The following is a 23223-nucleotide window of genomic DNA, read 5'->3' as shown; positions in this document are numbered from 1 at the left end:
CAGGTAATCTAGTCCCCCAAAATGTAAACACGTTTTTATTTAATGCCTTTCACTCGTCACAAGGTACTTTTTCCCCAGCCCCCAAAACCAAGATGGCAGCATAAGGCACTGTGTAGGCACATGCACAGTCCACATACCACCTATGTAAGATTTAAAAACACAGCTATAGTTCTTACCAACAGTACCATGTGTCCTTATCATTAATGTACACAGTATGATTTTCCCCAGAGTCTGTTCTGGAGAAACGAACTATTAATTTAGAATGGTAAGACTTTCCCTACCCACCCACCCCAAAAAGCCAGATTAAAAACACAGGTACAGAGCTTAATACCAGAGTAATGAGATTAGTTCATAAATTAAAAAAAATTAATAATTAAAAAAAATCAACAGTTTCACTCTTATTTTCAGAAGGTCCCACGTGATGTGATGTACTATGCAGAGACTCCTTACTATGTCCTCTTCCCCTTTCAAGAGCAAGAAAACTGACAAGTAGACCCAAGACTTCTAGTGTTTGTCGTTGCGGGCAAAAAGGCAGTTACAGCGCCATGCATCTGGCTTAACCACGTAACTGCAGGATCCCCAGCGAGTTATCTGAAGGCTTTTCCTCTGTCCAAAGGAAGAAGGACTTGACACAATGTTCTTTGGCTGCAAGTTCTTAAAGGCTTCCACTGAAAGGGTTCTCCTTCAAAAAAAAGAAAAACTGCAGTTGCTGTGGGATTTTTTTAATGAGAAAATGTTGAGGAATAGGTGGAACCGATGTAATAGTTTGAGTGAAGCCCTCACAGTGCTAAGATGTTGGGGTCTGCTACAAATATTCAAGTTCCAAGGCGTGCCGAAGAGCTTCCAGGTCAGCGTGACAAGAGATTCTCCAGAATGGCATGTTGTGCTAGAGTGAAACCAAAAGAGGGTATTTTTTGGTTTTTGTTTAATACCGCGATCAAAACAACTTTCTTAGTTTGCACCCTCGGGAACAGAGCTTTGTGCTTGGGCCACCAGGCTGCCACCATGTCACAGGCAAGGAAGCTCCTCTGGGAGAGGAGAGCAGGGAGCGGCTATTTGCTGACTCCATTCTCTTACGCAGCGAGGAAGACAGATCCTCCCCAATTTGGGCGTGTCCTGTTTCAGACATGGTGTAGGATGTGGGCTGCCTTTCTGAATGTACTAGCTACTAAACTTTACTCTCCTATTTTTTCGTGGATTAATTAGCAATATTTCTAGAATTGCAGTACTCCTAGAAACACTTTTCTTGCCACTTAGTGATGTTCAGCTATTCTGACAAGTTATATAAGAATCCTAGACTCTCCAGAAAGCATCATCACCCTGTCCTATAACACCAGTTTCAAAGTTGTCCTACTTACTGCTTGTGAAAGCTGTTGCCAGTGCTTCACAGACAAGTAAACAATACATAAAATGAAATTATTAAAATTTACAAAACTATAAACAAAGAATATAATACCACATATAGTTAAAATGCTTTCTAACAATTCCCCTTCCAAGTTAACTCATTCCAAGGAACAGTAAGTCCTACTGCATTTTCTGGAAATGTAGGAACTGGTACCACTGCTCGGATCAATTACCCATTTAGTGTAACACTGCTGCCTCAAATAAAGGCTTATATGACAGCTTGTCTTCAGGAAACTTTCCTAATTCCCATTTTTGAGAGACTATCTTATATTCTTCTCCTGCCTCCCTGTTTTTGAATTCATACTTACTGATAAATCTAAAACCATGTATATAAATATCCCAAGTTCTAGCCAGTCAGTTCCACTTGAAATCTTAGTATCTGGACAAAATCTGGAAAGGTCAGCTATCTGTGACCTACTGTATCATCTTTATAATATTGTGACTCATCTCTTGCAAATTGTCAGTATACTCTAGGAAAACCAGACTTGCATTTGAAAGAGGACAAAATACCAACTTTTTTTAAGTTCTGTGAAACAAGTGCAGTTCAGTTACACAACGGACCTGAGCTGGAGATTGTAAAGGTACAAACAGTACTCTGAAAGCATCATCGTAACAATGTAGTTCTGCAATCATTAGCAATAGCTACGATCCCGGTGGGTACTTGCAAACAGATAACCACAAAATCATTAGAACTTGTTTTTAGATGTGAAATACAGCTTTTCTTGGTATGTTCTGGTGAGCCTGGGGTTTGAGCTGGATTTGTTTCTTCTCCAAAACAGTTAAAGCAGTTTTCCTTTAGATCAAAGACACAGCTCGTTTCTGCACTTAGATTTTATAACATCTGGGCTTGCGATTTTTTTCGCTTCCTCCCAAAATACTGATCTCTGTATAGTCAGTGATATGTATGCAATAACAAACCTATAGAAAGCCTTAACTGACAGAGCTTACTCCCAGCATGCGAATTGTATTTCTATTTAATCACTGTAAATAATTCAACTGTAAACATACTACTTCAGGATAAATAGCTTCGACAAGGCTTTAGAGAACACATACTTCCTAGATAGACGATTCTGGTGAAGGGAGATGTTCCTTTTCCAAGTGCACCTACCTCTGTAAAGAACTCCAGTGGTTCCAGATGTCTGTTTTAGAGAGTGTCTATTTACACACCTCGAATGTTTAAATACAACTCAAGCTTCCCTCTGGTATGTTGCCTATCGATGAACAAATGTTTCCTTCAAGCTATTTATCAGTGTGTATAGCGACAGCAAGCAAACACAGACATCTGAAGTGACTGGAATCCATTGCTCTGCAATTTCACTTTAAGGGGAAAAGTTATTTCCTTCTCCCTCCCCCTCCCCTGGTTGCTATTAGACCCCTTCCCTTAAATGATCTATTTTTCTTTCTTAAATGAGAAGAAAACTCAGCCTCCCAGCCATTCCTGTTGTTCAGCATTTACAGATTTATCACTCATCCGACAGGTGAAGAAAAATGACCCACTAAAATGGAGATATTATCAGTGCTGTCAGCAAAACAGTGAAAGGCTCTGGGCCTGTCTCCTCCCCCCCACCCTGTTATTTTTGTATAAAGCTCAGGTGTGTAGAAGCCTTGACTAATGATCCTCATCAATCAAAGGAGGCGACAGCCCAGCAAAGAATGTGCTCTACTAATGGGAGACCTGCTCAGGCCAGGACACACAAGCAAGAGGGCTCTTGAAATCCTGCCTGTAGAAGATTGTTGAACCTTCCCACTTCTTCATACAGCGGAGAGCCCTTGCAGCCTTTGATGCAGTCACGTTCACTGACCCGCTACCTTTGAAGTACAGCACTGGGCTGTCAAAAGCAGCAGGCTATTATCACTTCATTCCCAGTCATGCATCTTGGACTCTTCTCCGACAACTCCTTAACCCTTCATGAACAAGAGAACCATCTGGAGATTTAGCTAGTTTTCCAAGGTGGGGGCAGGTATTGTTGCTTCCATTGGCCAGGGGAAATACAGTATGAGAAAGAGGGTTTCTGCTGCTTTGAAGATAACCTGAGATCAAATTCTGAGGACAGAACATGTGCGGACCACCTTATTTTTGAGATCCCTTTCTTCCTGGGCTTGTGCACCCAGTGAGCTCAAATTCGCTTGGAAAGTCTTTGCAGGATCTCCATTCAGAGTGAGATGTCAGCTCCTCCAGCACAAGGCTCAGCAGTATAGCTGACTTCCTGTGATGTAATATTTTGCACATCACCTTAGCTACACCAGTCATGTGTGTGCCTGTTAAAAATTAACTAGTTTGCTTTAGATGGGACTCATGCAGTCAGTTCCTGCAACTCATGTGCAATGCTCCTGAAGCAAATGCAGCTCAATCGCATTTCTGCAATCTCATCAGGAGCACAAGACCCTGGATGCACAAAGACATCTTGCAAATAATGCTTGCCATTAACAAATTGTATTCCTGTCCCTGTAAAGCCAAATAAATGGAAATTCCAGGCAGGTTTCTGTTCTAAAGTTTAGGAAATTAAAACTTTGGCTGTCCAATACTCATGTTGTATGATTCAGTTGATGTACCTGACTGCTATCCTTCAGGTCTTTGGCTGTGGCTCTCCACGTTTCTACCACTCCTACGCTGACATCCCATGTGTATGGCAGAGGTACTCCTTGCTGTATCTCCAGCCGCTCCCCCCTCTCCCCAATCACTGTAAACAGAACGCAAGCTTAGAGCTTTGGTCTTCTCAAATTTTGCTTTTATCTCTTCCAAGCTCTGGGGTTCCAGCTTGTGTCCTCTTATAGCCTACCCAGAACAAATACGCTTTAGCTGGTCCCTAAAACTCCAGTTCTTGTTTTCCAATCAGTAGACTGTGGATACTAACGACTCAGCTGGACGCACAGGTTAGTGCATTTAATGCCTTCTAAGGCTACCTGTGTTGGTGGGCCACATCTATGCAATGAGAATGAAATATTACCGAGGGCTTGTTATTCCTGACCATACCGCTTTTATAGTTTCTGTTCTACTTTGTCTTCAGTCCATCTTCCCAATTTCGTTTTACTTATGAAATTAATCACTTTGATCATAGATCATTGATAAAAGCAGCAACTCAGTACTAGTCCCTTTGGTATTCACTCTAATGATGTTACACCCTATGATCTCAATGAGTCATAAATACATGTATGTATATTCTAATAAGTAATTCAAAATTAATTTCAGTAATTTGAAGTTACAAAAGCAACGTGTAGATCAGAAATTCACCCTGCTTGCTCATCTGAGATCACACACTGGAGTTTTCCTTTTCATGTTTTTAAAGCCATCTTTATTAAACAAGAATGATTCCTGGAACATGTGACACAGCGACTACCTGAAAAATGGCACTAGCTGCCAAGGTGGGGGTGATTTACAGTAGGAAATTTCTCACAAGGTTGTTGAGTATTTTGCATTTTAAGAAATGAGACCAATTGTAAACTGTTTCAAATGGAGGGAGCTTCACTGAATGCTTAAGTAAAGAAAGGGTCATTGAAATGAAAACCTGGAAGAATCCAACATGGTATCCACAAACTGTACCTTTTTTGCACCCTGTTCCTCTTCAACACCATCTCCTATTACAATGTACACGGCTTTCCTTCCAAACCTTTGCATTATTCTTTCAAAACAGCTCTCCTTCCCTAAGCAACAGAAGAGAAGACACATTTTTTTATCTGGACACATACAGCAGGTGGGGCTGACATTCAGGTACTGGAAGTGGAGTTAGGACCTAGCTGAACTTGCTGCTACATTCCTCGTTTTCTTTTGAAATTAGAACCTAACTGAATCTTCATCTGTGATGGATGCTCTCCATCTCATGACAGCTACCAGCATTTTCTTTATCAACCAAGGACTTCCAAGTGCTGCCAGTTTTCCATAAGCTTTGTGACTTTGATGCACTGCTTACACTGGCATTTTGTAGACTGATGTGACACTCATGGTATTTAGTTTCAAAAGCCCTCTTCTGTTCATGCTGGTTGCAGTAAAAACATGAAAATACAAACCTCAGAGGTTCAAACACTTATACCAGAAAGGACAAAACACAAAAAAAGCTCCAAGCCAACCCTACCAGTGTTTATACAGCTTCATAAAGCTCATTCAGCACACATGACCCCTCTGCAAGAATAAGAGGATCCAAACAGTGTTTCTGTAGGTAACAGGTCCAGCCAGACTCTTCCTCCTAGCTGGCTGCAGTTGAACAGCCCACATGCAACATATGCTCCACAGGGTGAGTATTTTTCAGGCTTACTTCCCCACGGAGACACCTGGGAAGACTTTTTTTTTTTCTTTTTCAGTCTGTACTAGCTTAAGTGTCAGCTGTCAGGATGTGAATTAAGAGATGTGTAAACACAGAGCTAAAAATAAAGCTCATACATCACTTGTTGCAATTAGGTTGGATGGATGTGCCTGACTTAGGGACAAAACTTCAATCTGTCTTTGGTGAGGCCTAAGTTAGTTTGCTCTTACCTGTTTTTGTTGCACTGTAAATGTTTTCAATGGGGAAGACAGTGCCCAGTCCATAGAGAAGCACTTTAGCGAGAGCTGGTATAAGCTGAGTTGTGGTCACCAACACATTCACACAGTTAGGCCTAGAAAACAAAAGTTAGCAGAAGTCGCAATCTGTGTTTCTCTCTTTTACTCTAGACTGAAAGACGGTAGGAAGTAAACCCTCCTGGCCACTGGAAGTTCCCAAGCCATTAGAAGATCATGTAGCTAGAGGCAGATAATGTGAGTACTGGTAATGTCTTTTTATCAGCTTAGCAGAATGAAAAAAACATAAGCCAAACTAGCAGCAGTGATGCAGCTTTACTGCGTACATGCCAGGAACCATTTGGTGGGATTTTAAACACCACATAGTAATGTCCGTGCTGGGCTGAGTGAGCATGTTCAGAGACAGAAGCGCCCTTTTCTCCTTTTCCTACTCTTTTGTAAATCTGCTCACATGAAAAGCACGCCACAGATGAGGCAAGGCAAAGGCAAAGGCAAAGAAAAGAACTGGTTTTTCTTTTGCTCAGTTCATCATCTCAAGCTCACCCCAACCCTTGATAATACAAGTCTGGCAAACATGTGCAGACTGGCCTCCCCCAGGTCTGGCCAGCAAAGTCCTATAAATGTGCCACGATTTGTTTAGAAGGGGGGAAAAGAGGGAAGCAAAGGAGATCTTGGATCAAGCCTGCAGGCAATTGTTTAAGCTGTTCTTACCGGGAATGTATCAAATTCAGCGCCTTCAGAGCATGTGTGAGCCAGAGATCAGTCAACGCTTCAAGTTCTGCTCTTAACTGCAGCCAGGTTTCCCTCTTAGGAGCTCCTATTAAACCTGTAAGCAGGGAAAACATCTTTGCAGAAGCCCAGAAAGGGAGCTGCATGACTTTGCATGTAGAGTGGCAGAGGGCTGCTGTCTGCGTTCTGAACCCTGTCTCTCCCACCGCCCTTCTCTTGGCCCTGGTGCAGGCTGCTTCCCTTTGCCCACTGCCACGTCACTCCAAGGCTCTGCCTCAAGGTACACGAGGCCCGACTGCAGCGCACTCCTACACTACTGCAGCGCAGCTTCCTTCCTCTCCAGCGGAACAGTGTCAGTCACCCGCAGGCTGCAGCACCCCATTAAAACACCTTTCCTGGAGTTATCATAAAGCTTGCATGGGAAGCGAGCAAGAGGACAAGAGCACCGCATATAACAGGCAGTGGCTGAGCTGAGAGACATCTGAAGCCAGGATGGGTTTGTTTCTCCTGAGAAGCTATGCACCATTTCTAGCACATGTGGGTAGGCTATTCCTCCAACCAAAATAAAAGATTGTGGTGATACTCTGAGTTTTGCTGCTTTCTCCTTCTAGTCAGAGACCTGGCACTGATGTTCTAAAAGAGAAGCAGAGCAGCCTATGGAAAGCACTGTCTGGAACTAGCTGAGATGAAGGAACCCAGGGCATCCTGATACCTGGTGGTATTGTTTGGGGGGAGTTAAAAACAAATAGTTACAAGAATGCCTTCAGACAGAGATCAGCCATGTGTTCTGTGGGGAAAGAAGCAGCATATTTAGTTTTGAACTGTTTGCTTACTTACTAAACATTTGGGAAGACTGGAGAAGGTTGCTTTCCTCCTGAAGAAATTACAAAATAAAGCCCTGAACTTGGACTTGAATCCTCCTCAAACCACTAAACCAGGTATTTTAGCCTATCTCGGGCGTATCCTGTACAGAACCTTATTTAAGGATGACTGCTGAAACACTCGCTCAGCTCACTGTGAAGGATTCTTATGATGCTCTCTACACTTCCTCCATAGATGTCCCTGGCAGGGTCAGGAGTACTGAGGAAGATGAAAGGCACCCTTGTTGCCTGGCCATAGACACTTACCCCCTACGTTGTTTTTGTAGGTGTTGTACATCTCCTTCACCCGACGGTAGCGGAATGCTAATTTCCTCATCCAGTCAACTCCCCCATGAACACCCGAGCCCAGACACAGATTTGCACTGGCAGCTGAACTGTGAAAGCCATCTGCAGAGAAGTTGTATGTGCTGGGAAAGGGAGGAGGGAAGGGGAGAGGTCAGTGTAACTACAGTCTATAAAGTGCCAGCAGGGAGTGGAAACAATTGAAAGAAATGTGGAGATGAGTGGCAGCAGAGATATACGCAGGACATGCTGTACAGAACAGGAGTTCATCTCTAGCACAGTTACTAGCACAGATTTAAAAGATGTTCTCACTGTAAACACAACGCAGGTTACTTAGCACCCCCTGCCAATTCTGAGGTTCTCTGGACTACAAAAGATCTGACTGCAGGTCACTGAAACTCCTCACCTGCCTCTCATCCAGGCTGCTAAGATAACTGCAGAAATACTCAAATCCTAAAGGAGAAAATTGTGGTGTTACTTTTCTGACTGCTTGGCTACATTGCTAAACAGGCTCTGAACACACATTAGATCAAGGGGAAAAAAAAAGAAATTAACTAAAGGAGCCTTAACTGACTGCAATGTGTAAAGTTTGGTTTTTTAAAAAACTGAGCTAATATTTCAAAGCAACTCTAGAGTAATTACCACAATAAATTGCCTTCTACCAGGCATTTGTTCCTGTCTTCAGCCCTCCTCATTGTCCCTTTCTTTGTACCAGCACAAGCATTTCTTCAGCACTGAGATGAATCAGATCAGGGAACTGTTCCAGTTAAAAAATAATTCAGCTTTAAAAAATAAAAAGAAGCTGCTTTTCAGGTGGATGAGTTCCTTGGTTTAGGGGAGAAGAGGCATGCAGAGAGCCAGTACCAGCCCATGGCACCTTAAAATGTTTGCCGGATGCCAGCACCAGATGGGCTTTATGGTTTGAGCAGATCTCAGACTGAGCTGCGACGGAAGAGGGCAGCCGCAGCTCACGGGGCACCGTTGGCTGAATCAGGTCACAGAGCCAGTGGATTTGGACAAACTCGGCTTGAACCAGAACAAGGGAAGGGACAGAAAGGCTCAGCGACACGGACCTATCCTGCTCAGGTGCTGCCTGAAGTTAGCTCAGCTTACAGCGTTCCTGACCCCTCATAGGGGGAGTAGTTAGTGCTTGTATACTCACATCCTGATTTACTGCACAGTAGTTTCCCTTCTGAAAGCCCTGATGCCACTTTATTTCTGTATTAGAGCATCCAGATGGGAGTTTAACATCCTTAATATACTCTTAACACACTTCAGTCAGCTCAGCTTCATTTCCCACACAGAGAAGCATTTTTTAAACAACGGAAACCACTCAGGCAAGGGCTTTTCACAGGACTCAAGATACGCTGTTACAAATTGGGCAGCGGGAAACCTTTCAAGCTGGTTTTGAAAAATTTTGGCCACACCTGTGCCAACTGGCTGGCCAAATCGTATCAGAAACTAGGGTAGTCTGACTGGACTTCAACCTAATTTTACATCTATTTCCCAGAATGGTTCAAAGCTCAGTGCAGTTAGCGCTTGACAGTAGGCACAGGCATATTAATGAAAAAGGGGACTCTGTGCTTCTGTGTGATTAATGAATACCGACAGCATGGAGCCAGGGAGGGAGAGGGCGCATGGCTCAGAATGTTATCTTACATCGCTGACCAGCCTCCTGCTATTTTCAAACATCTGAGCACTACCTGACTTCCAGCAGCTAGAGAGCCTGTACCTTAGATCTTGACCGTTGTCATCTGATGATACATCATCTATGTGGATCTGGTCACAGTCCTGAGAAGCATATGAAATAAAATGCAGCAGTGAGTAAATGCTTTGAAAAAAATTTTGGAAGAATGTAATGAAAAATTACTTTAAGGGTAATACTAAGGAGACAAAATCTTACATATTGCTTGTATTGTCTGGCATGGTCTAGCCAGTTAACTGTTAGGAACAAGTATCACATAGTACTTGCACAAAATATGAATAGACAGTATGTGTGTGCATGTGTGTGAGATCTGCTGTTATCTAAGGGCACAACAGCTCTTGAATAAGACAGTAAGTGAAACTCCTTCCTATGCAGACAGGAGGGAGAGAGATGCTTGTGTTTTAGCCATGACGACTGTGTTTTTTAAACTTTGTGTGCATGATATGGCAGAGATTTGGCAGCCTTTCCCCCTGTGAGAATACTGCTTTGGACAGGAGGTGCATGCCCACATAATTACAAAGGGAGAAGATCTGTCCCAAAGAAATTTCCAGAGACGACTGTCCTGCCGATGTTTTCCCAGTTTCTTCTGAGGAGGCTGAGCTTCCTTTGATGTGCAGGGAAGCCGGGCTGAGGCACTGAAGGCAGCACGCTTTCATAGCCACAGACACAGCTAAGGAATAACGTGTGTCAGTAATGAGGAAATCTATGCACAGGAAATTTAACCAGAATATATACTTGGAGCTCAGCCTGCATGAAATATGTACTCTAGATCTTATCTTCCAAAATTCTTCATTGTTTGAATGGTGGAGGTCCTGCCTCAAACATTTGAAAAATGTTGTTTCTTTAGTTTCTTTCCTAGTCTTAGCATTAAGATTAGAAAGAGAAAAATCAGGAAGCTTCTCCCACCACTTCAAATCTCCTTTCTCCATGACCCCTGCAGGTAAGAACAAAACAGAAAGCCTTCAAGCTGATGAACACTATCTTTTGTTCTGGCTGACTTTTCAACAGAGGTAAAAGCACTTGGTACAACAAGACTCCGAAATCAGAACTGCAGCTAACCAAGGTATGGTTATTCTTCACCACTTCAGTATTCTGTAAACCACAGAATTTGTCTTACCTTCCTTACACAATATGAGTTTTAAACTAGCCCCTTTCAAAAAAAGAAAAAAGCCCCAAACAAGTAACCAAATTGCTACCACTGGCGAAATGCCACAGATAGCTCTAGTCCCTAATCACGAGATCTTCTGCAGCATCTATTTTAGATAATTCTCAAAAAGACACACAATTTTATCTTGTTCTCACCTCATCAGTCCTCTTATCAACCTATCACTGGGGTGTTACCTTTCTATATGTAACTGGAGTCAAGTGGCTGAATAGCAGATCTCTGCTGGCACCTCTCTCCCCTCCACCCCCATCATTTTTTAAGCCCCTCTCCCAGTAGCTGTTGTGAGCCATGCTGGGATAATACTGATGCAGCCCACTTCAGTTGCATGATGCAGGGCATTAAGTCAGGGGAAAGGTATTTGTGGAGGGATCTGTTTTTCTCATTTGTGAATGAATTGTTCTGTACACTGAAGTGTGACAACAGTAGCTATCACATTTCTAACTTAATAAAATACCATGACACTTGGTGAGACGCTACCTCATAGTCCGCCGGCTGAGCCTATCGTGTTACTGAGTGAAACACAGGGAAGCTGGTTAAAGCAAGAATGTGGGCCACGTTTTACTACTTGGTTACGAGACTAATTTTTCATTCTTGCAGAATTTCCTTGAAATCTTAGTGAGCAGGGAATCAAAGCAGGATATCTGGGCTGCTAAAAAGAAGGCCCAAATTGTTCAAATGGAGGTCTGCAACTGGGACATATCCCAGTTTTCACATCTGCTGACATTTTAAAATGATACTCCAGAATCTCAGAGGTATATGATGTGTGGCACGTACAGTGTGTAACGGAGTCAAACGTGTAAGACTTCCGCAAACCCTCGCAGCTCTGGGAACTGAACTGTTTTTACTGTTGTGATATCTCTAGGTCAGTCTGTGCTACACAACCTGCCTCCAGGTGGGACCAGACCTTTGTACCCACGTTAAAGGAGCCCGAGCTAATGCAGCTTTGAAATGGCACTGCAGGCTTGGAGAAAGCCTCTGCTGCCTCCTTGTGAAATACAAGCTGTTCCTGAGGATGCATGGAGAAGCTCCTTCTATTATCACTTCCACTCCCTCTGAATATTCCCAAGGTATGTCTTGCGCACATATGAAAACAACTTACAAACACACAGGTTATCTATTTGCCTATCAGGACTGTATTAGAGATTTTTGAACATCTCGTGGATTCATTGATCAGTTGAGCTTGCATCCCTCATTAGGCGGGGAGTTAACAGTTCCCAGAACACAGAACCTCCAGGGATGGCTCTAAAAGGCAGTAACTTGCAAACACACTAATCCCCTTGTTTGTTAATTCCTCATCCCTTTGCAGTCCTCCTGTCCTTAATACCTGTTTTCCAGAGTGCTCGACAATATTGCATCCAGAGGGACTGGGGGTGGAAGGTACTATTCTTTAGCCAGCATTGCACTGTGAACAAACAGCATCTGGGAGAAAATGCACAACCCTGGAAAGCCCAGAGTTTGTATTTTAACTTCACTGTGATCTGTAGCCTTGGGCAACTCCTTTTCTCCCCGATTTCCCAAAAGGGGAACAGAGAGTGAGAATATCTCTTTTCATGTGAATATCTGCTGATATATGCTGCAGTGTGATCAGAGCCCTTTGTACACAACACCTTGCATGGCCTATACTTGCAGACTGTAAGGATTTAATCCGCCTGTACTGCTCCAACTGCAAGCAGAGATGATGTGGTCGACAGACATGCACTACATGAGTGGATGAATTAGTGTAGCAAAACCATGTTTTTCTGATTTTAACGTGGCGCTCAGCAAACAGGCCTTGCTTGCCTGGGTTACGTTGCTAACAGCCTCCAGAATGGGGCAATGCTTGTATCACTGCATGCCCTGGAAGTGCAACACACTGGCTCCCCTTGCCAGGGTTTGCTGCCTTGATTCTTTGCTACGGGGCAGGCATATCACTAAGCTGTGCTTCAAAAAGCATCAACCTCCCCTCTGTTCAGAATCAGCTGGGAAAAAAGTCCAGCTTCTAAGTCATACAACTTAAGCATTAACTTGCTGACACAGAATGCCTTTCTGTAAAAAGACCAAAAGTGGTTGGTAGGAGTCTAGGTCTAAGGCTCCTCCAGTCCTTCACCTGCCTTGGGGACCAGTGATCAGCCTCCTTCCATACAACTAGCCTGAGGTTTGGGGTGAATTGAATGGGAAATTGGCCTCTCTACTAGGCTGCAGCACTAAGAAAGGATGGGTTGAAGCAGGTGAATCTGAATGGATCTGCTAGGTAGGTCGCCTTTTCACATGTCCAAGATTCCCACTCCTGAGCATAGCAGGAAAAATGCATCCAGACAATGCATCCAGGAAACAGTTGTCTGAATCCTTTCTGGGTAAACCCTGAAAACAGATAAAGCCCTGGCTAACAGCAGAGTCTCAGAATCATTTTTTGATAGAAAAAAGGAGTATTCCAGTTCAGGCTCCTCACTCAGACTTTCAAACCGCTACAACGTGCAATCATATCCTCACCAGACTAAGGACGATCACACAAATGCTGCTAAGGGCTGTGTAAACTTTGCTGTATCTATGGACAAATGTTTCCCCCTCATCAGGCCCTTTCTGGGAATGCTTCAAAAGGGCTTTACAACCTGGCAGCATCTTCTGCTCTGCACAGCACTGCCAACTGCAGCCTGCAAAATAAACCATTCCCCTGTGCTAAAGCAAGACAGTAACTGATCTCCTTGTCCAATCTGCGCCTCTGCCGAGGATGGGCGACATTTACTCCATCTCTCCCCCTGCTTCTGCTGTCAGGACCGAGGCCAACCGTGCTCTGGCTGGTTCAGTCTGCTGTCCCCACAAAATGGCTGGACTTGGCTATGGATTTGTGCCAGAGGAAAGTTTTGCTGTGTTTAGCATTATCTAGTCAGAGTACTCTTGCTTGGGTCTCAAATGGGGCAACGATCCTACTGCTTTCTCAGTTACAGCTTCCGTCACCCTGCCCCAACTGAGAGAAGGTGGTCAGAAATGGTTTAAAACCCTGTGCGGTTTTAACTTGTTTTCTCTTGTACCGGCCAGTGTTATACCACATGATGGTGCTAATGTATGTGGTAATGTTTGTGGGTCTAGAACCAAATCAGCTTCTGTGTGTGTTTTTTATCAATTTATTTTTTAAGAACATCATTCACTGCATTTTTTTTTTAAACCTAGTACTTGGTGAGGTATAATCCTTAAATATCACTCCGTGAATACCCAAACCTGACCTTTTTTATCATCCTAAATGAAGGAGTAGGGTGGTTAATGAACAGAGATGTACGATCTAATAAATGCTTATAAATATCTGAAGGGTGGGTGTCATGAGGACAGGGCCAAACTCTTTTCAGTGGTGCCCAGCGACAGGACAAGAGGCAACGGGCACAAACTGAAGCAGAGGAAGTTCCAGCTGAACATGAGGAAGAACTTCTTCCCTCTGAGGGTGACGGAGCACTGGAACAGGCTGCCCAGGGAGGTTGTGGAGTCTCCTTCTCTGGAGATATTCAAGACCCGCCTGGCCAAGGTCCTGTGCAGCCTGCTGTAGGTGACCCTGCTTCGGCAGGGTGGGTGGACTAGATGACCCACAGAGGTCCCTTCCAACCCCGAACATTCTGTCATTCTGTGTGATTCTGTGACTCAGTTGTTGCAAATTGTTCCAAACTGAAATGGCTTTTTTTGGAAAGTGAAATTTTGTAAAGAATATTTACTTCTCTTGAATTCTCCCTCATGCCTCATTTTTTTTATTGAAAGGACTCAGCTAAAACCAAACAACGTTGGTTTGGTTTTGGTTTGAAAAAAACTTTGGTTTGTTTCACTTATGTGTGAAAAGGAAAAACTGCATTTTTCAGTAGAAAATGCTCTTCTCTTTCCAGCTACCTGCGCCACGCATCATCATTTAGAATGCTTAGTGTTTTTATCTCAGTGCTGGGCCCAAGATAAAATTGTCTCACAATGCTATCTCTTTGCTTGTTTCTGGTCTGGCTAGCTGGAACACTTCTTGTTTTCAAAAGTTTTTAATGTTTTGTACAGTTTTGACCCATCCAGATCCAGCAGCAAGTTGTTCTCCCCTTTAGCTGTCTGTGTCCCTTTACACCCTCGGGTAAGTCCATTAAGGCAACACTGACTCATTCATTCAGCTGCCAACTTTGTGTTTCTTAATTTTTTAGTAAAAGCTGGTAAGCTAGCCCAGGAAATCAGCAAAAATTGCTTCTCTTTTCTCATGCAGCAACAATCTAGCACTAGCAACACAAATGTTTTTTTTTTATCATCTTTGTAGCCCAAACTACTTAGAGACAACCTCCCTTAATATTTTGCTGAACGGATGTGTCCTATAGCACCTGGATCGCTTCCTGTGTTTGTGTTGGAGATGGAGCCCAGGTATTTTGCAAAAGGTTTTGATTTCTATTTGGAGATACAGTGCTAAACTTTAGCTCTTCACTGGACTAGTTCTTACCCAGTTACATAGTCCTCCTGGAATGAGACAGTCCCATATATGAGCGATTTTTGTTTAGCTTTTGCTTCCTTAATGTCTAGAAACCACAAAAGAAGAGAAACGCAGCATACTAACTTTTTGTAATTAAAAACTCTGCTCTACCGTAGTGGCTGAAGAAGAACTTGAGAGGCCATGCGAGACAAAACTGACCTAAGGACTCTGCTTCTAGCAGCCAAAGCTGTTAGTGACTGATAAATGTGCAGAATCTGACTGAGGCCAGACAATTTGCTACTTCATGTTTCACAGCAGTAAGTGAAGCAAAGAGAAAACTTGTTTTAAAATGATTTGCCAGCTTATATTCTTACAAAAGTTTAGATAGGCAGAGGGTTTCTGGAGGGTGGCTTTGTGCAGGACGTCGTTTCGTTGCATCACATGTTGAGATCCACTGGGTGGAAAGTGTTGGTTGTGTATTAAATATTATCACTACTTATATAGGGCCATGGACTCCCAAACAGCAGCTCTCTTCTTTTTTTTTTCCTAAGAGAAGGATATTTTTAACTTTGCACTTTCTGTACCCTCATCACCAACTTAAAAAAGCTGAAAGGAAAAATCTGTCAGTTCAGGTGCTACCCACTACTTGTCTTTGAAAGGAAATTAAAATTCTCAGCAAGTGAAACCTCAGATTGTAAGGAGAGAGGTGGCAGGAAAGGCTGCACCTCCTGCAATGCAGAGGACCACAGTGCCATTAAGCAGTGAAGGAACCAGAAGTTCTTGCTGAACTCATCGGGCACAGAAAAAGTTCTCTCATTTCACCTAGCACAGAAACAAATTCTTCCTTTTTCAAATGAAGAAAAAGACCATAGAAGTCTGCTGAGGGGTGCCACCTTTTTTTTCCTCCAAACACCTCCAAGCAGTATTCTGACTCCAAGGTGCCCACAGCACAAACCCCATCTTATTCGCTCTGTATGGGACTCACTCAGACTATTTCTACCGATTGCAAATGCAAACAAATTTGCATCAGCACTGTACAGCTGTTTCTCAGCTGGTGACAGAATTCTGCTAGCATCAGTTTGCTTGAATTTTACCATATATTCAAAAGGATTTTTGCTTTGTATAAGGCATAGTCAGATATAACCACGACACAAACCGGAAGGATTCTTCCTCTTTGTTTCTTATGTTGAAACTGCCGTAGTTTCATCCTGCAGTACGCCTGAGGTTGAGCAGACCTCCTGCTCTGTCTGTGTGTGCGAACAGAGCTTCCTCACGAACAGAGACCATTTATAAAACCTCTGCATTGGCTCATAGCTAATTGCTACTTTCCCCATAAGATCTATGCTAATTTAGTTTAATAAAATTATTAAATACCAAATTTCAGGAGAAGCAGCAGCAACGTCCTCATTATTAGATGTAGTAAAACTGCCAAAAGCCATCACTGTTACTGTATATTTAGAAAAAAATTCCTTAACAGAATGAAGATGTCAAAAAATTCTTGAACAGAATGAAGATGTCAAAGGGACACAGTAAGCTATGCTACCAATAAGCTATCTTAGCCTCATTTCTTTGGGGTCAAAAATGAAAGTTTCTTGGCCAGAAAAACAAGTTTGTAGACCAGATGCAAATGATTAGAGAGAGAGATGTTAAATAAAATAAGCAGCTACATACCTCCAGGTCATTAAAGAACAGATGTGTATCTGCAAGGTTGAAGATCATTTCTTCCATCATAAGACCTATCCGCACAGACGTTGTAGTGTCCTGTTGGGGGAAAACCAGTTTTTCCATTCATTTTGATTTTCTTTTTTTGCGGGGGGGGGGGGAGATCTTCGAGCAAACATAGGATCTACACATTCCTGTTTCTGAAGATATGTTCATTAAAATAATTTTATTTCCCAAGTGGATCTTAACCTGATTTTCCCATCCTTTCTTTTGCTCTCCTAGGTTATCAAATTCTGTTCTTTGAAGGATGTCTATGGCACGCCTTGACCAGTAATAGCCCACACACTTCAGATGACATAACAAGAACCTTTAAACACCTGAGACCATACAAGCATTGCTTCAGTGGGCTAGACCAAGAATTGATTTCCAATAGCATCATTAGTGGATGGTTAGGGCATAGTTACGAATGACATGGCACACAGAGGGTGATCCTTTCCTGACTCCATCCTCAAACCAGCTACAGAAGGTCAGCATTATTCTCTTTTAATGTCAGACAGCAACTTGGTGAGCAAAATCTGAAAACAGAATCCAGGAGCTCAAACATAAATTGAGTCTCCTTCTCTAAAGGGTGCAATCCATGTGTCTCAGTATGCTTGGCTTAGATCTTCACTGCCATGCTAACCCAGGTGATCAGCACAGAACAGGACAGAAAGGTAGATGTGTTGTTCCCACAACTGTTGAGCCCAGAGTGTGAGACAGCATCTACTGTCCTCAGCAGCACATGTGCACTTGGGGCAGGAACTGCAAGAGCAGCCACACTGCTGCAAAGCTCTTCCATCCCCACTGAAGCCTAATTATTTAACTGCATTGGCAGAGTTAAAACAATCCCACCCTTCCATGCAAACCAATTATAGCATGAGAAAACGCTCGTCCATGTATGACTATTCCTGCTCCAGACAAGAGCGTGCTCTGCAGCGGTATAAAGCATGCCTGTAGAGCCAGAACTGCAGCCATAATGGCAGTTGCACCCAAATAACTATGTCAATTAAAAAAAAAAAAAAAGACAAGACAAGACAAGACACAGCACGTGAAAATGCTGGATGGGTTCATCTGTCATTCTAGCTAGTGTTCCAAACGGTGACATGCACCCAACGCTCCTGTCTGCGTGGGCTGGCTGGCTGTGACGGTTTGCTCATTCAGCCATCTTCTTGTACCAGCAGCCCCCTGCCCAGCTGGGTGTGGGTCTAACTCAGCCCGTCCCCGAGAGGGTCCCAAACCACTTCCGCAGAGGGAAGGACGTGATGCAGAAGCTCTGGCTGCCTGCAGTATTTTTAAAACACACTTTTTTAATGACTAAGAGAATGTGAAAATGCACGTGCCAGCAGCTCTAAAACGGCTTCTACACGTTCTTAAGCACGTGTGAACTTTCTCACATCCAGATCCTCTTCCTACCAACACCAGGGGCAAAACCTTAAGTAAATTCCCCTGGAGAAGGACTACACTACCTGCAGTTCTACTTTAGTGTGTCTAATTGAATCATTATAGAAAATCAATGATTTTCCTGCCCCTTGCTACCCAGCCAAGGTACCACAATGGCCTATGAGAGGGCTGTCACTTCATTTCCTCACCAAGCCAGCAAGCACAAGCTTAAATCAGCCCAAGCTGATGGGGCTGACTCTGCTTGGCCAGGGAAGCCACCACATACAATCCAGAGTGGCAGAAGCGACTGACTTTTGGCTGGGCCATTTCCCTTTCTTCTGGCTTGGAAGGTTACATGAACAGCTGACCATGTGCACAGCAGACCTACTGGGTGCTGCAAGCTGCCCCTTTGGATGGGGCTGGCAGCCACAGGGCTCCTCCAGCTCTTGGCTTACTGCTTCAAAGCTGCCCAGTGGGCACTGGATACAGCCTCTGTGGATTCGTTACTCTGAAACACAATCAAGTGACCTGCTGTAGCCAGCCTGGTGCACTGCAATATTAAATGAGTCTTGGTCACTTTTCCATGTCTCTCATGCATAAAGTCAACCACCCCTCCCGCCCCCAAACCACTGACCTTGTTCCTAAACCCACAGCAAAAGCACAGAAACGCACTGACACAAACAAGGTCACCAGCAGAACATTTTCTTATTCATTAAATACTTCAAAAACACAAGCAAAAATAATCTGTGGTTAATTTCATAAACACTCATAGCTCAAAAGCATTGTGCCTGTTTAAACTAAACAACAACAGACAACTTGAAAAAAAAAAAAAAAGCATTCCCACCACAGGCTTTTTTTTGGTAATTCATCTTCATTAGGACAGGGATCTCTCATCTTTATGTTTATGTGGGTGGTTTTCCTCCACTAAAGTTACAAGCCATGCTAAACCAGGGCAGATTTATATGTAGTCTTTGCTCTAATTTTCTGCAGATTTCTGTGGAGTCATGTTATTGTATGACAGGACAGTAATGAATTAGTTGAGGAGCTCTAACTGGGAGCACAACATCTGCAGGATGAGTACATTTCAATCAACCTTTGTGGCAGATGCTGTTGACATGGATGGTGTATTATACACTAACCTAATTATTACGCATTCTTGGTGTAGTTCTCTTTAATTAGAGCAGAATGGCTGTGGTTTCATGTGTGTGACTCAGAAGCATTGTGCCCATCCAAAGAAAAGCTGTGTCACTCGTGTTTAAACACGCTTGTTGCTGTCCCAGAAAGCAGGGCACTTTCTCCTCTGGGCAAAAAGTAAACTTCAACAGACTTGCCTTGAACGTGTCTCTAATTTTAAGCCCCACACCTGCTCCCCTGGTGAGGCACAGGGACACAGGCAAAATCAGGGCATCTGACTGTGGCCCCATGCAAACAGCACAGAATCAAATTTTACTACCCAGCTGTAGTTACACGGGGGAACTGTTTTGAAGAAAATATGCTGCTAGGAAGAAATTATTTTGTAAAATAGTTTTTAATGAAGCAATTAGCCTTTAAAACTCTTTCAGGAAATCTCATTGGTTGGTATCTGTCATTTATCTTCTAAGTTTTGTCTTTAGCTTTATTGGTATTAATCACTAACGGGGAGGAGGAAATATTTCCACAGTGTATGAAGTTACCTTCTCTTAAACTAAACATTATGGAAATTGAACTGTAAATAAGAGGAAAATAATCTTTCTCCTGAGATACAGAATATGAAGGAATGAAAATGAAAATAGAAAAATGCACTTTACCACCCAGAGAGGAAGTCGTCTGGGGAAATGATTTGGCATCACTGCTTTCACAGTATGGACATTTCCTCTACAGCAAGGCATGCTTCCAAGTCTTAAAGAGGCTGATAAAGTTAAAAGGCAAATCAGCACTCCCAGTATGATATAGGTGTCTAGAGGCACTATGCCAGGGTTCCACTGGCAGTTATTTATTTGCGTTACTGTCGCATCTAGAAGCAGTAGTCCCAGACTTGAACCCCACTGTGCTAGTGGTTGTAACCACACAAAAGAAAGACATAGTCACTACAGCTTGCAATTCAAGTATGCATAAACAGGAAAATCAGACTGATGGGAAAGCACCAGAATGAGATAAGTATACCAATCAACATGTTGTCCAAATTGTCTGTACAGTGCACAAATAATCTGAAAGAGAATTATGAAAATTATCTGAAGATGTTCACAGAGAGCTCTTCTTAGGCACAGAAATCCTGTACCGCTAAAGGATCTCTCTATGCTGCAGGTGATGCCCTGGTGGACTGCTAATGCCTATGTCAGTGTGAGCTTAGCAGAGCAACAGGAAGGTGCCACATTCATACAGATGATCCCTGCTAACAGGTCCTTCCATAGGAAAAGTGCACCCTGGAGCCCTGGGAAAAAGCTTCCTGGGCAACAGATCTAGCCAATATTTTCTGATGCATATGAAGCCCAAGGGAGAATGGACCACAGACAGCTTGAAATCAAATCTCCTCCAGGAACCACTTTTTACAGTGAAAACAGATTAATCGAAAAACTCAACCCTGAGTGCTTGTTTAGTAACTTTAGAAGAGCAAGGTCCTATCCCTCTGCTAATCTACGAGTCATGCTTTCACAAACAAGGACAATGAGAGGCAGGGATAGAAAACAGGCAATAAACTCCTTCTGTAAATAAAACCTCCAGCACCACAGCATATCCTTATATGCCTCACCTCTGCTACGCATCGTTGTTGGGGCTTCCTTCAGGGTTGAAATTAAACAGCCCCACAAATTACTTTCAGTGCTAACGTCTGGTGCTCAGACATGAGAGACCAGGCACTCCTGACCCTCCAAGCACACAGCTTTAGCAGGCTTCCTCCTATCGGCTGGGGGAAATAAGCACCAGGGGGGCAGTGGTCATTTTGAAGTATCCATTCTCGAAGAGACTGATATTCCCCCTCCTCAATACACCCTTCACTCCCACTTTTAACGAACAGGAGTAGTAGTTTCACAGCTTCCTCTTTCTGCTCAGTGCACATCTTGAGGGAACTGAGAGGTCAAAAGCCTCCATTCCCTACTACTGCTTCATAAACAATAAAGGATCAAAACATACAAAGAGTAAGATAAGCCCTTCTTTAACATTTTGGATCAAAAATGTTTGCCCTAAAGAGCATCCTTGGACACGTGTCTCTGCTGTTTCTGTCACAGCTGGGACTTTTGCTGCCTGTTCAGCAGATAGTCGTACTAGAGCAAAACATGGGCAACAGCAGCCTGTGGAACATGCTGCAGAGGAAGACAAAAGTGTCCATTCACCAAAGGGACCATTTGCTTTCCTATCCCAATGGCATGAGCTAACACATTTGCTCTGAATGTTGCTGTTATGCTGCTAGTTGCATGCACAGTTCCTAATCCTTCAACTAGTTCTGTACATTTGCGGTGAATTGCATTTTAAAATTACAATTTGAGTTCAATTATGTCCTCCAAGCTAATAACTCCTTGCCTAAAATTAATTTCTGTTTCTGTTTTCATTTTGTCTCCTCATTTTGAGTAACAGGATAACAGAAGATGGCTAAAAGGACCTTGCTGAACAGTTTTCAGTCTGTCTTTGCTTAAAGATTTCCACAAAAACTGGAGATGAGCAAAGAACAAATAATTCCCTATTACAGCAGTGAGTTGAAGTGGGAAGTTAGGTCTGCTCGCTCCAGGTGAAACTCTGACTAGTCTGTATTTTAGCAAAGCAAAGGGAATGCAGAATGTGTAGGCATACCAAAATTAGCTTTAAGCTACCAAATGTGGGTACAACTAGCTGCAAGTATGTCCTGTGTAGGTCTCTAGACCCTCTTTCAGGAGCTAACCTATACAGAAGCCTGCATTGCCCTGTCTTCACTAATAAAGGTATTGGCATTAGCTACACAACAGCCCATGTGCATTGCAGCCACACTTCAAACTCCACCGTCAGCATCCTCCCAGATGGCTCTGTATTAAAACCTTCTTACTGAGATTGATTTTTTGTAAACTGCTTATACTTGCCCAAAAGTAAGCATTAAAAAGACATGTATTTCTTAACACCTGCAGCTACTACTAATCCAGTTGGTTGGATGTGCACAGCCAGCTCTCCCCTGTTGTACACTGTAATTTCGAAAGGAAGAGAGAAGCAGACTTATCTCTGGCAATCTCTCAAGTGCAAGTCACTCTCACCTCCAATCCTGGCTCCAAAGCCCATTCCAAGCCTCTGCCGTACAGGTATGCTGTTCAGACTTGCAGGCCATTAGCAAAGGGGCAAAGCTGGCTCCTTTGAGACGGATAACAAATCAGCTTGTTGTCTGACTGCTTCTATTAAGCAATGTGCCAATTAACTCGACATTCAAAATGTTAGGACAAAGTCATTCTGAGCATGGATCTTGGATTCAGACCTTCCCCTCCTCACCCCCTGCTTTAAAAAAAACCAAAATAAAGCCCTAGTATTTAAAACTAATCAGTCTCTCTAAATCCCTGCCAAATACCTGTTTATGCCGTGAGCAAATAATTACTTGTCTACAAGGAAGAAAGTATTAATTAAGAGTATTCATCAGACTCCTATTCTATAGGGTTTATCTGCCACAGGTGTCAGCCAGAGGTGAGAGACGGATTAGTGTACAATCAAAGGATTTCTAATTTAAATCTCCTCCTTGCAGTTAGCTGTTAATAACAAAGTTGTCACCAAAAGAAAGAATTTAATAGTTTTAATTGTGTTTAATTACTTAGAAACTCCTGGAAAATGGACCAGCTTGGTTGTAGTATAAAAATAGTAATAATGAAAAAAGCAAAGCTACAAACACCTGGGCCACATGTTTGAACAAAGAGTCTGTGAGAGTAATCATTCTTTGGTTGTAACATTTTATACCTTGATCAGAATTCGAGACATGAACAAGGCTTTCCCATAATAATGGGAAATTAACCATGTGCATCAGTTCTAGTACAAGTAAGTCCACACTTTTTAGAGGAAGAGAACACATTTAGCTCTTTTACTACACGTAAGTTGTTTAGCTTGCAATTTCATCTTTTTAATAGACACAGGCTACAGCTAGACCTAGCTTCTCAAAGGTTTTCAAGTCAG

The 23223-nt window shown here is 43.0% G+C and overlaps 1 protein-coding gene across 5 annotated transcripts in view; it reads right to left on the bottom strand.

Moving 5' to 3' along the window:
* Window positions 1-296: 296 nt before the first annotated feature.
* The window catches only part of EYA2 (EYA transcriptional coactivator and phosphatase 2), a 102303-nt gene continuing 79376 nt past the window's right edge, over window positions 297-23223 (bottom strand). For 4 of the 5 annotated variants that reach the window (XM_075438737.1, XM_075438739.1, XM_075438735.1 and 1 more), the window contains exons 10-16: window positions 16723-16812; window positions 9521-9579; window positions 7753-7913; window positions 6608-6722; window positions 5873-5994; window positions 4946-5046; window positions 297-886 (exon numbers count right to left, since the gene is read on the bottom strand). In XM_075438737.1, coding sequence (XP_075294852.1) covers window positions 806-886; window positions 4946-5046; window positions 5873-5994; window positions 6608-6722; window positions 7753-7913; window positions 9521-9579; window positions 16723-16812 — 729 coding nt within the window. In that variant the 3' untranslated portion in view covers window positions 297-805. The remainder of the gene's footprint in view (window positions 887-4945; window positions 5047-5872; window positions 5995-6607; window positions 6723-7752; window positions 7914-9520; window positions 9580-16722; window positions 16813-23223) is intronic. The other variant, XM_075438736.1, reaches the window with a different exon arrangement.

The sequence above is a fragment of the Opisthocomus hoazin genome, chromosome 18 (genome assembly GCF_030867145.1).
Source record: "Opisthocomus hoazin isolate bOpiHoa1 chromosome 18, bOpiHoa1.hap1, whole genome shotgun sequence".
NCBI lineage: Eukaryota > Metazoa > Chordata > Aves > Opisthocomiformes > Opisthocomidae > Opisthocomus > Opisthocomus hoazin.
Note: the sequence above shows the minus strand (reverse complement) of the source record. Positions and strands in the feature narration are given on the sequence as shown.